General features: G+C 35.0%; 1 protein-coding gene across 1 annotated transcript in view; it reads left to right on the top strand.

Annotated features, from left to right (window-relative positions):
- Positions 1-255: 255 nt before the first annotated feature.
- Positions 256-13,668, top strand: part of LOC116431232 (uncharacterized) — an 81,426-nt gene continuing 68,013 nt past the window's right edge. Inside the window, exon 1 of the mRNA XM_031986357.2 lies at positions 256-612. Within this exon, the coding sequence (XP_031842217.1) occupies positions 549-612 (64 nt within the window). The 5' untranslated portion in view covers positions 256-548. The remainder of the gene's footprint in view (positions 613-13,668) is intronic.

Genomic DNA, 13,668 nt, shown 5'->3' with positions numbered 1-13,668 from the left:
TCTGGGTGGCTCGTCGTTGTTCCAACGACGACTCTCAATTAATGATCTTACGCGTTGCTTCGACGAAAGCCGTAATGACGGCGGCGCCAGCGTGGTCCGGTAAAACAGAGCGTAATAGAGAAAATATCAGAGGTGTGTAGCGAAAGAGAAAGAAGCAGTCTCGCGCCCCTCCAAACGAGTTCGGTGGCGTGATGCGATCCACGCGTGCGCTCTCGGCGCACGCCTTTAAAGCTTCGTGCCGCCAAAATGCATTCCCATGAGCCAGTCGTGCACAGCCGGTCGCGTAGTACGGATTACGTGGAGCGGGTACGTTGACTGCTCGTGCTCGTTTCAATTTCTGAACGTGTCTGAGAAACGTGCGTGTTACGCGTTCTCTCATCGCTTTTCACGCTCCCTTCGAATATAACGCTCGCTTCGGAACGAACGACGAACGTTTGCGTTTCCGAACGGCTAACCTTTCTTTGGTGCGTGAACTTTTCCTATTCGTATTTCCCATTGCGGTCCACCCGGCAAAACGAATCTGTGAAAGACTTCGAGGCTCGCTAGAAATGAGAAATCTTGTGGAGAAACAATTGTCTTGGCTTGCACTGATTGTAACTGCATTCTACTCCCGTGAGTAATTTCTGTTTTGTTTCTTATTTTATTTTCGCTTTGGATTTGGAAACCTGTGACCCGTCTCTACTCCAATCGAAGGATTGGCTGTTTTCGATTCGATGAAACTAAGCGTAACATTAAAGTAAAAGTGTGTCTGTATGTATAATTATTAAACTAATTACTTGTTAATCGGAGATTTAAAAAGGTAAGACGAATATTGGTTCTTCGATACATTGGTTGAATTGTCGGACGTGCGTTGAAACCAGCGTTCTATCGGTGTTCTATCTTTAGGTCTAATTTTCCGGTCCATGAATGCGTTCCGCGGACGAGTTCTTCAAAATAGCCGTCGAATCTAACGAGATAACCGCGTATTACGTGAACGGTCGAGTATGTTTGTTTTTCTGATGTCTCAATGACTAACGATTAACTGACCTAGACGCGTCTCGACGCGCACACAGATTCACGTATCATCCGTTCGCCTTGTTTTCATTCAGAACAGACGTACTTATGTATGTGTCTCGAGAACGACTTATTAATCGCGTAAACAATCCAGTTCAGCAGTTTCGACATCGACCAATCACTGTGTAAGTCAACGATTTGAATATGTATATGACATTCGCAATCGTTTCCCACTTTCTATCGTTCGGTCAACTCAGAACGTCGTGAATGAGGAAAATCAGTGAACAATACAATGGGGACCGTATCACCGGTGTTTGAAAGTCGCGTTCAACGCGTTCACTGCCACGGCGCTCACCAATGACCGGAGCTTTCAAATTCCTTAAAAACGATTGTAATAAGAAAACTGGCGTCAAATAAAAATATTTAACAACCCAAGAAACCGGATAATAGTGTAACTCGAGAACTACGAACTAACTACACCAAATCGTTAACAATTAATTCTAATATCGTTCGTATTTGTTACAAAGAAATAAGTAATATTATAAAAAGCCCTACAAATTTTCGCGGCGGTGAACGCGTTAATTAGCCAATTGAACGAGATATAGTGCGAAATCGGAACGAACCGTGATTGTTTCTACGCCATATGTTGCCGCACGCCATAGCGATGCACCCGCTTATTAGCGTTATAGGATCCGTGAAACAAGCTTGAGACACAACGTTGACGAAAAAAACAGACTGGAGACGAGGTTGACCGTCCTCGTGAGTAATTAACAGGCAATTAATCGCTGCGAAATTCTAGAATAGTCGTGCGAGGAGAGGAGCATGCGGTCGGTAAATTTTCTCGTTGCAAGATACTAAAATAGCGCGATGCTTACCACGTGGGTGAGTCTCTCCGTTACATCGTACGAGATGACGTAGCGGCCGCTGATTGGTCGACCGGATGGGCGTGCGCCTGGCCTTACCTTACTAACGTATAGTGATGGGACTGACCCGGGGCTTGGAATGCACGAACAATTCAATCGCGGAGCGTTTTTCGCGGAACGCGGCGCGACGCGGTGGCGTGTCGGTGACGTTCAATTTAGAAGAAAATATTATCGTATTCGTTTTGCGGAACACCGAGGTTTCGTTTTTGAAATTTGGAAAAATAATTTCGCTGTTCGATTCAAATGGGAAAACTTTCTTTTGCGGTGCTATTATATAATCGGAACATTCGTGTTTGCTCGTGAATCAGACCAATTTGGAAATTTTAATACGCGGAATATGTATTTAAATTCGCTTTAGATGCAAACTTTTAACACTTTAACTGTTAGGTCAGCCGAATTCGGGTGACACCATTCTTTATGTAAACTTGAATATTAATTCTCTTGGTAGCGTATCGAACAAACCGGATATTGTTGGATGCACGAGATATAAAAAAGATACTAGAGCAGTCGTTATAAAGAATTTTGACTTTTTAATTTCTGCTTTATTAAGAAAACTGTGACAACTACATAAAAGTTTTGATGAGTGTTTACTTAGCAGTCAAAGTGTTAATTAGTTGTTTATTGAAATATGTTTTTTTTTCATTGTGTGTTTATATATTCTAATAAAGAATATGATACAGGCAAATTATGAAATGTGTATTATATGGGTGCATTGAATACGTTAATGGATATATTGACGTATAATTTATATTGGAATTTAATCGGATATGTACCTTGAAAGAAAGGAATTGTTGTTTCTAATATTTTATGAAATTTGTTTCTGAACTATTGAATCTTTACTGTAGAATAATCAAAAAGTGTGTTTCGTATGGTAATTGCATAAAGATTAGAACAGTAATCGAAAAACTTCGAAGAATTAAACATTGCATAACGCATGAATGCAGTTAATATTTAATCAGCCAGATATCTTACATACCATCGCAGATAACTGGTATTTTTCAGAGCATTAAACTCTACGCAAACTTTCTATATTGTAGACCTTATCACTGTGAGTGTTTATGGTCTATTTCAATAGAAGAAAGTTTTCGAACTTTAATTTTAGGGTATAAAATAAAAATTTTCGATTGTACAGAACATACATCGAATTAATAATTGCTTTGCATTTGAAAACATATATTGAAACATTTATACTATAAATATAATACATTATACTATAAACGAATTATAAAATCAGAATAATTTTTTAATTGTATCCTATATAACAATAAACCTATCACCATAACAATTTACTCGTACGAGAAAAGTTTACACCAAATCGTCTTCGCGGTATTCTGATAACATTTTTCTACAGAAGCAATTTCCTGAATGGCGTGCACGCAGTTTTCCCTATTTTTCCTTGGCATCGTTAACCTTTGAATTGATACAGGTCTGTCGATATAAACGATAAAGAAAACTAGACGCGAATTGGATCGTAAAAGGTTAACTGCGGCGAATTGCGCTGATCAGCCGCAGTTCTATCGCTATCAGCAACGCGCAGTGTCGATGACAAAATAGCGCATCAAGGATTCTCTTGAATTCGCGACGAAGATGGTCGTACCCCGGCCTGAAAAACATCCTCGGAGTCTTTTTCGCTGTTCGCCGTTCGCTCGCGAGGAGAGCCGGTTTCTTATGTCGCATTCCGCCGAGTTTAAGTTCTCCTTTCGTAACCGGCCGCATATAAGTACGCGTGCAGTCAAGATAGACGGATGTCCGGTCATCCGTCTCTTTTCTCCTTCCGTAGGGACTCGCTATTCGCGGAATGTGAAATATCATCACGCGATCTTTGGACTAGTTGCTTTTACTAGACTCCGGGCTTTTTCCATTATGCATCTTTTTCTCGATTAGCATATCTTCGCGGGCTTATTCAGAAGAACGGAGAAACAAAATCGACTATGGGATCATGGGGGTGGCTTTTTCTTTTCATGTGTATGTGTAAACAAACAATACGATTGTAGATGTGCTTTCGTGATTCTCAAGATCCTATTTTGTCAAGATAGCGGATGTTTACAATGTTTAGTTTTTTTTGTAATTAATTATTCATTTTTATAACGAAATTATTTTTTTAAATGTAATTAATAATGAAACAGCACTAATAGTAATAGTTCTTTAGATTTCAATGTGAATAATCTTATTGTGGCTTTTCTCAAGTTTGTCTTGACCATGTTTTTCGAGCATCTCACTATCTCTGTGTAACATGAAAGATAAATATAAAATTGACATTTTATTCATTACTGTTATTACTTTACTAATGCCTACTTATATTTACTTTATTAAATATTATTGTTTTATTTTAAAAAATATATCTTCAGATGTATTAGTCCATACTCTCTTGAAAGCACTCTTCAATTAAAGATGAAGATCTACTCTTTCTAAGAAAATTACTTTTCAGCAAACCTTCTTTATCTGCAGTTACTTCCTATCCATCTTTGCCTTCCCTATTTCATTACACTGCGTTAGTCTCATTCTTATCGCGGAACTCTTTTCCCACGACAGATTAATTCTAGTTCTTAGCAGTAGTAGGTTCATAGTTCATTTAAAGGAAAGACGACGGTAAACTGTATCAAAGAGTAGTAAAATGTTGCTAACAAACGAAGCCGGAATTCTTCCTTTGGTCCGAGGCAAGCGTGGATAAAGCAAAAGTACGCAGAATTTAATCATGTTAAGTGGGTTCCCCGGCAAACTGTTCATTAAGGGAAATATTGAGTTAGGCCAATGTGAGTACTGAATGGGTCTTCCGAGCTTCATTCGATAAATCCTATACTTGACTTTGACGCGAGACTCAGACGTCTTGAATCGCCGAAAAGATCGATCTCATTTCGTTTATAAGTGCAGATAACCCCCGCATAATACGGTATTTCTATAGCACGGTTTCACTCTGATACGCTTTGAGAATTGGAAAAAACCTTCATATAACACGACATCCTAGATTCACGGTTTGAAAATTACAGAAATCCCAGTACAGTGTTTAAAGTTTTTAAGAGCAACATTCGAAATTACAGAAATCCCCGTACAACACGGAACGAAATAAGAATTTGTAAGTGCGAAGATATCTCATTTGAAATTTTTCGTTTGAGCGTAATGTCATATCAGATTTGTCTGCTGAGTTTTGAAATTTATTGGAATTTGAAATCCTATTTTGTTTATGGAGTATTAAGTATATTTTAAAACTTTGTGTTTTCTTTTTACTACATTATACATAGATTAACATTTTTCGGGTGTCTCTTTCAAAAATGATAATTGTTTTTCAAATTTTTAGAACCTAACTCCTTTTCTTACACTAGTTCTTTCTTTCGTATAATACAGACTCGTATAACATCACATTTTTTAGGAACGTAACAACCGCGTTATACGGGGGTTATCTGTAACGGATTGTAAATAAGAAGTTCACTAATTTATGGGTCGAAAATCACTCGGTCACTGAAAGAATCGTTTTTTTTTTTGTCTTTATTTCGAGTGACTTGTCTGTTTCTTTTACGTTCAGCCGATTCGCAATCAGCGTTCATCGGGAATTCCCTGGCGAATGTGGGAAACAATAAAAACGAAACTGCGCTACATTTGATCTCTTGGTGTAGACGAATATCGATTGTATTGACGTTTCGATTCGTATTCTTCCTTTTCTTCAGCCGATGAAAAATTTCGATTCTTCTGTTTGATGCCCTCCTAAATGTCCGTTTTTCGTTTAATGGTCTTTGCGAATATTGATATTCACTCTTACGATGCGATAAAAAAATTCGTAACGATGCATCTATAAGAGTCACGTTGAATTCGTGAACTTTTGACCCTTAATTATCGCGGTAGGTATGGTATTAACTTAGCTGTTTTTGCTTCAAATAATAAGGTTTGGATATCAGTGTCTTCAGTTTAGTAGTTAAGAGTTAAATTGATGGTAGCTTTGAATATTGTCTCTATTTAAAAAAGTATGAATTTGTTTTACGTGTATGAAAATTTCTGTGTTAATGTTTAATGTTAAGAGATATCTGTTGCTAATTAGGCATTTATCGTGTGTTGTCAATGAACGAAAGATTTACGTCAATCTAGTATTTTGAAATATAATATCCTGTAATTCGAGAATTTTACTGCAGTGCGTTAAATATTGTAATTTGGACATACATGTATGTGTTCAAATTGTACCAATAATATAATAACATTGTTATAGTAAATTGGAGTTCAAACCACGAAATAATATTTGAAATTTAAATTCAAAGAAAATATGAAAACTAGACAAATTGCATTACAGTATTAGTAGTTATTTTAGAATAATAAGTAATGAAATTGAGATTTAAATGCACAATTTTACACCAAGGTAGAATTTAGTTATATTGCTTTAGCCATTAAATAGTTCAAAAAAATTGCGGGCACTAACAATGTGCTAACTTTCGATGAAATAAATACTTCAAAATGAACTGTTGCTTCTGTATTTGAAATCGAGATTTATAATTAACTTGAGCTGTCGAGCATAACGTGACTGTGTGGATGGGAAATCGTGCGACCAGGAAAGTTTTGGCACGAGAGAAGCAGGGTCATGCGTTAGCAGGGTCACGCCTCGTCGAAGTATTGTTGAAGGCAGCCAAGAACCACGAGACGATTCTCTCAAATGTCGGTCATTTTACTTGTGACACATAATACATTATTATTGCGTATAAGAAATCTTCGTAATGATTATACTATTATTTTTTAGAAACACGAAGTAATTGGAATTACAGAAATACGAACGAAAGTTATTATTAAAATTTTATAAAGAAGAAAATTTGTCAATCTTATAGTCAATCTTTACTCTATTAAAGTGATTTAGAAATCTACGGTTCACACAATCGTAGAAAAATACAGAAACTAAAATAAATGTAAACCTTAAAATCCATTTGAGGAATATAACTCGTCTAGTGGAAAACATTATTATTTGCGAAATAACAATGAAGCGATTCCAAAAATTTCAACTGTGATATGGTCATTACTGACTTAAAATTCTCTACATGGTCAACAATATATTGAAAAACAGCTGTAAAGACATTTGCGAGAAAAAGACTCTGATGATAAAATTGCAAGAAAAATTATTGCCTTACTGAAATCTGTAAAGAGAGACATTAAATTTTACAAATTTATATATATACATTAATTATATTTATTACTTATATTATTATATAAATATATAAGTTACAGTTAGAATACCTCAATCCTCTAATATTAATCCAATTTGAAATTAAGTAATTACGAAATACATTGCAGATATACACAATACTATTGATATTGATATTTTTAACCGAATATTAATTCAAAATAGTATATGAAAATACTTATACAATAACATTATATGTTTTTAATACATTTTTGTACCTGTAAAATAGAACAAAATAAATTTAGTAATCTCCGTACATTGTTATTAAACTAAACTTAGCAAACTATAACAAAAATTAGGGGCAGGTAAATTTTATGAAAAACTTTGTTAACGATAATGTAAGAATTACTTACATAGTTGACTGAATATCAATAGACAATGAATTACTATGTCTATAATTATAAATACTAGTACCTAGTCATGTTTAAATAATTTTATTTTCTTGGTAATTTTTAAATAATTTATTATTCCTGATCATTTTTAAATAATTTAATATTCCTGGTCATCGGTGTTAAATGTATGCCAATAGGTTTCGAAGTATACGTATTCGATTGATGCGGGGCTGACACAACACAAGACGACATTATCGTCGTCGTTTTGTCTACAACGACGAAGATAACAGACGTCGGCTGGATGCTAGGTATATTGTCGCTGACCCGAACGACGCCCTCCGTTACAGTGTTTGATTAATGGTGCCATCGATTTTAATTACATTGGATTATTCGCAACAATTTTCCTTTTCAACGAACATTATATTGGATTTCACGGAGAATTTAACTGTCACGCGTTTCGCTCAAAACTGTTATGGTATTTTCGGTGTCTTTATCCTATATAGAGTGTGACTATAATTATTGGCAGTGTTTAGTTAATAATAGACTACATAATAAAAAAATGGGGTATATCTCTAATTGCGGTGTTTTATCACTTACAATATATTTGTAAGTTGGTATATAGTGGAATTTAAATAAATTCTACAGGCTGTTTATGTCTTTTAATTAGCAAAGTAATAAAAGAGAAAGATAGAAGTACTATACACATTTATCTGTAGTTTTTTGCATTCTTAACTTTGCATTCTACATAAACTTTAATCTTCGTCTTAACCCTATTTACCCCATTGGCTCTACTATAGAGACATAATTTGCATTACAGATCTCATATGATGAAAATTGTTTTTCAAATTGTAAAATTGCTTTTTTTTCTTTTTACTCGAATAAAGCAAATTGACAAAAGAAATTAAAAGATGTGAATCTATGAATATTTGTAATTATTTTTTTTGGAAACGAAATTTTAGGCTCTTGAAAGTTTCGCTATAGAAATGAATTATTCAGGTATTCAAAATGTTCGGAGTGCAGAGACTTAACGTAGTTCGAGGATTGAAAAGGGCTAGCCACAATGATTTTCAATTGTCGTCTGATTAATAAAATGGGACCATCTATACATAATATTCATATCTTTGTTCGTTGGATACGAACGTTATGTATAAATGGTCCCTTTTTATTATTCACAAAAATCTTTGTCTGAGCTGAAATATTACATGTTCGTAGGGATAGTATAAATGTACCCTAATATAATCATAATAGAGGTTACGTATCTCAGACGACCGTCTGCAATAAAGTATTTTGAATCTATTACCGTCTATTCTTTGCAAATTATAACAGATATTCATTAATGCGCGATTCATTGCATCGGTTTAAACATTCCGCTGTAGTTTCTTTGTAATTGACAGGTTGTAAATTAGTAGTTACACTTTGTCAATTTTTTTACGGGCACTTTTTACGCGATATATCACACAGTTTCTTATTGGAGTATTCTACTAGTCACCGATTTAACGCTCCCACAGCTGAGTCGCCGAGTGATTAATTCAATTATTTTCATGAAGAATGTATGAAATGAGTCATCAAAGTACATTATGATGCAATTGAATATGTAGTTTCTAGATAAAAATTCTGCTATGAATATTCTTTGACCTTTTATACAACTCTAACATTTCTAGTTGAAGTCTCAGTATAGCATAATTTGTCAAACATTAATATTTTAATTGGCGTTAAAAACTATGAAACTCAGTTATAATTATGTAAATCAAATATTCAATTATGGTAGCATTGAATTTGAACACGATAAGCTTATTTCAGGGTGTGCATGCGAAGTCTGTACATATTAGCATCTTAGCGTTGTCTTATCAGAATGACATAGATTACGTAACAGATAATCAGATACTGTCAGTATACATGGGATTTTTAATAGACCAATATATTATATTATAGACGGAATTTTGGAAATGTATGGTATTCATGTGTGAAGTAATAAATCAATCGTATTAAATGATAAGAGATTAATAAAGAGCTGTAAGAGAGTATTCTCATTTAGCGAATCAGAACATTGATTTGTCGCATTTTTTACGATTGGAAATATTAAAGAGCTATTCTCAAATTCATTGTTTTGGAGAATTTTGAATTGAAAATTTATTGAATGGACCTTCTTTTGAACCCGGCTTCTGAAAATTGATGTTTCTTTTACTTGGTTCTAGGTAGATACTTCTATTTTTGATATAATAATAGTATCGAAGTTTCGTGTGGATGAACATCTAGATAATAATAAGATTTCATTCATCTAATGAAGCTGTTCATTGCCCACTTTATGAACAAGCACGCAATGTGCTCGTTGGGAAATCACGATCTAGACGTTTATACAATCGCAACATTAAACATTTGCAGAGACTTGATAATTAACATACTTAAAAAATGCTTGTATCGCTTCTATATTAAGTTCGTACAATTATTATAATTCTTTTATCATTGAGTAATTTTATTAAACAAATTTTTTCAGTTCCTTACAGTCATATTTAGTCGTGATCAAATTTTTTTTTTTAATTTCAATCAAATTTATTTATATATTATTATATAATTAACATAACATTGCAAAATAATATCCGAATATTTATTCTACTTCCTAGTTCTTTTACAAATTGCTATATACAAAGTGTATCTAGTAACTGGAATAATTATTAACTCTGCTCTTGTTGAAGTTAGAAAGAAATCATAAAGATAATCTTTACACAACTTAACAGGTTTTATCATAATGCATAGATCAAGTTGCGAAGTGTAAAGTTGTACTGTGCAACAGCATTAATACATTTATGAAAAATGAGTATTGCAATATGATTTACGATTTTTTTCTAACTATAACAAGCATTTAATTATAGTCTGTCACAGTTACTAGATATACTCTGTATATCTGAATATATAGATACATACATGATTACATTCTTAAGTTGAAGATTAACATAACTACGCAGGTTCTTCCCATAACTAATTTAAAAGTTGACAATGTTCATGTTGAACCGTGAATTTATGTTAACTGTTTATATTTATTCCAGTGTAGTTCCGATCGTAACCTTTAAATGCCTAATTAAAAATCTTGAAAACAAAACGCTGACACTACTGAATATATTTTCTGTAACCATTTATCCCCTAAATCTTCAGATGAACAGATTAGGTATTTCAAATGTCAAGGCTGGGTTCACGCATGTATATATTGTACATACGCGTTAACATAGGCGATGATGATGACGATAACGTTGCTTACGTCTGCGACATGTGTGAATAAATTGCACCCCATTCTGTACTGTGCACCTGTTCCACCTCTAATAATTCTCTCTTGTACTTTTCGAGCTTAAGAAAACGAACGACTATACAGTAGAAATTAGTCAATTTCGAATTTGGTAGGCAACGAAAGTTTTTTGCAGAAAGAAATTCGAAATGCATAATTAATATATCTAAAAAAAGTAGGCGTAAAATTTGGCTTAATAACAAGGAAAGTTAATAAAAATAGACTTAAACATTAACCTTGATAATGTGTAAATCGTTCACAAGTCAGAGCTTTAACTCCATACCTTGAATATTGTTAAACTTCAACCATAAACCTCTTAACTTGTCCTTTATGTATATAATTTTATTCAATTTGTCTATTTTTAATTCGATCGAGTTAATTCGTCTTGCAGCTATATGACTCATGGTACCAAGATGAACGAAATCGGTGTTGAATTCCCTTTTCCACATAATAATCAGTACTTTTTTTCCGACCGAGTCACTCGGTGTTTTACAGCATACTGTGAATCGCTCTGCGTTGAGTTTCGCGGAATAGCCAGCGATTACAGACTCGTGACTTTGAAACGCGATCACGGGTACTCACTGTCCTCAAATGACGTTCAGTAACTTGTCCCTCGAACTGAAGGGGCAAGTGCGTCAAGGGGACACTTCCACTCCCGATGAACGTTGACGCCTCGGTTTCGGTCGCGTTTGTTATTGGCTGATTCACGTAAATGAAGATCGCAAATGAAACAAAATACGATAAAGTGAGATAGAAATAAGGGTTGATACGCGGGACTTCGAAGCGATGCGATATCAGTTTCATTAATTTCAATCTTACTTTCTCAAACACAGTGCCAGTGAATTGTCGCGATTACTGTGATTAAAGTAAGTCTAAACATAATACAAATCGGAGAGTTTTACCGATTTTAAGTAAATGAACCTTTGTTAATTACATTAAGTCGGTAGACCTAGTTCAGTTCGAGGGACAAGTTACCAAACATTGTTGGAGGATAGTACGTACATAGATACTCGTGCATTTCCCCGCGTGACGGTAAGAGTAGCGAGTTCCTTCTCGCCCGTCTTATCGCCCACGACCGGAAACTGCGAGAGATCAAACGGAGTAGGGGCGAAGACGGTGCGGGAGGAGCGGCGCGTCGCCGGCTAGAAAGTTTCATTAACCCGATACACTTTCACGGTGTTATCGTCTGCGACGCGAGTAGCGTGTGTCCAGGAGCGTCGATGATGGTGCACGCACGGTGCGCCAGCCGGTGTGCCCCTCGCCTCTCTCTGTCCTCTCTCTTTACCGAACCGATACGGAGGCTCGTGCGTCGACGTGCGTTCCTATGTATCCAGTTAACATACGCGCTGACGCAGCAACGCGTACACGGGGCCAGGGGGGTGGATGTCAGGGGGTAGGGGCAATGGATCTTATTTATAACGATACGGGACCATCGTACGATGCCGGTGCGACCAATCGCGAGGCATCTCGTGGTTTGGCCTTGCGGCCGCCTCGCCGTGCACGTATATAAGCACACATATCTGTGCGAGCAATCGCGATTAAGCGACTCCGAAGTGTCCTGGCTTTTCTAGCCAACGGGCCTCCGCTTGTGCTCGCTCGTTTGCCAAGACGATTGCACGCCCTTTTACACGTTACCCTCTTCGCTATCGGAGATTTTTCATTTGACTCGGAAAGGTTTACTGTTGTTCGTTGTCCACGTATGAGACGACGCACAATGGACAATTATGCCGTTTTAGCCGGCTAATATTAAAAGCAATTACACATCCAATTTTTACGATGAAATATGGTTATATATAGAATAATATATAATGATGCTCAATTGTAAAGTATGTAATAAATAAATAAATAAATAAAATAAAAAATAAATAAATAAATAAATAAATAAATAAATAAATAAATATTAAATATTATTTACACTATATTACACTATATTAATTATATAATTATCCGACCGTGGCTAAGTGTTCAAACGGTTCTTGCCGTGAAATAGAAGAAATGTTTAAAAAAAGGGAGGGGAAATACGAGGAAAATATCTTTTTGTATAATAAACATAAACTGTATATGAAATTATATTTTTATAAAGTGAGTTATATTAAACATTATAAACGTAATAAATAACAATAACAATAATATAATAAGTAATAATATATTATTACTAGCAATAATTAACAAATAACAATCAATTATATAATATATGATAGGTACAATAGGTACAAAACAATAATAATGCATTATAGGAGAATCCGGTCGGGACCGGGTGCTCGAATGTATCGTGTCACGGTATTGAAAAAATGTTCCAAAAAAGGGGGAAAATTGGAGCAAGATTTTTTTCTATAATAAACATAAATCTTTGCTAAATATGGCAGTGGTTGAAAAAAGGCTGGATTTCACGCTGAAGCATATCAAAACCATTCATGAAGTATTACACGTATAAGTACTGTTATAAATAATGTTTAAATAAAAAAAATTAAAAGAAGATGGATAATAAAACGATCATGTATTATTTAAAGTAAATTACATACTTACCTGTAAAGCTTTCACTCTGGTAAAATATGTATGAACATATATGGACGAGGACAAACATGGACGAAAAAAACTATTGGTATCTTATTCCTCACACATTCAACTGTCTTGGGGAAAAAAAATTTTCAATTTAGTCGAAATATTTTAAATTGCCTTGTGGCCACCTAAAACGACAAAATTGTCCTCCGTGCGGCGTGGAACTTCGATTACAGTCGGTTGTACGAATACTGGCCCGCGTATAACGTTCGACGTGTGCACGTGTGAGATAATAGAAAGCACGAGTGTAATATTTGAATTGTAAACGCAGGAATAAATCATTGTTCGTGTAGTATAAATGTACCGTTCTTAGAGATTTGTATTTTGTATGCAGAACGGCGGTGTTTTGCAACATTGTCGATTGAAATTAGTTTATCTTCAATAGAGTGAAGAAACTGAAAATCTGTTTTTGTTGTACGTCTAACATTTACT

The sequence above is a fragment of the Nomia melanderi genome, chromosome 9 (genome assembly GCF_051020985.1).
Source record: "Nomia melanderi isolate GNS246 chromosome 9, iyNomMela1, whole genome shotgun sequence".
Lineage (NCBI taxonomy): Eukaryota > Metazoa > Arthropoda > Insecta > Hymenoptera > Halictidae > Nomia > Nomia melanderi.
This window is presented reverse-complemented; position numbering and strand designations above follow the sequence as displayed.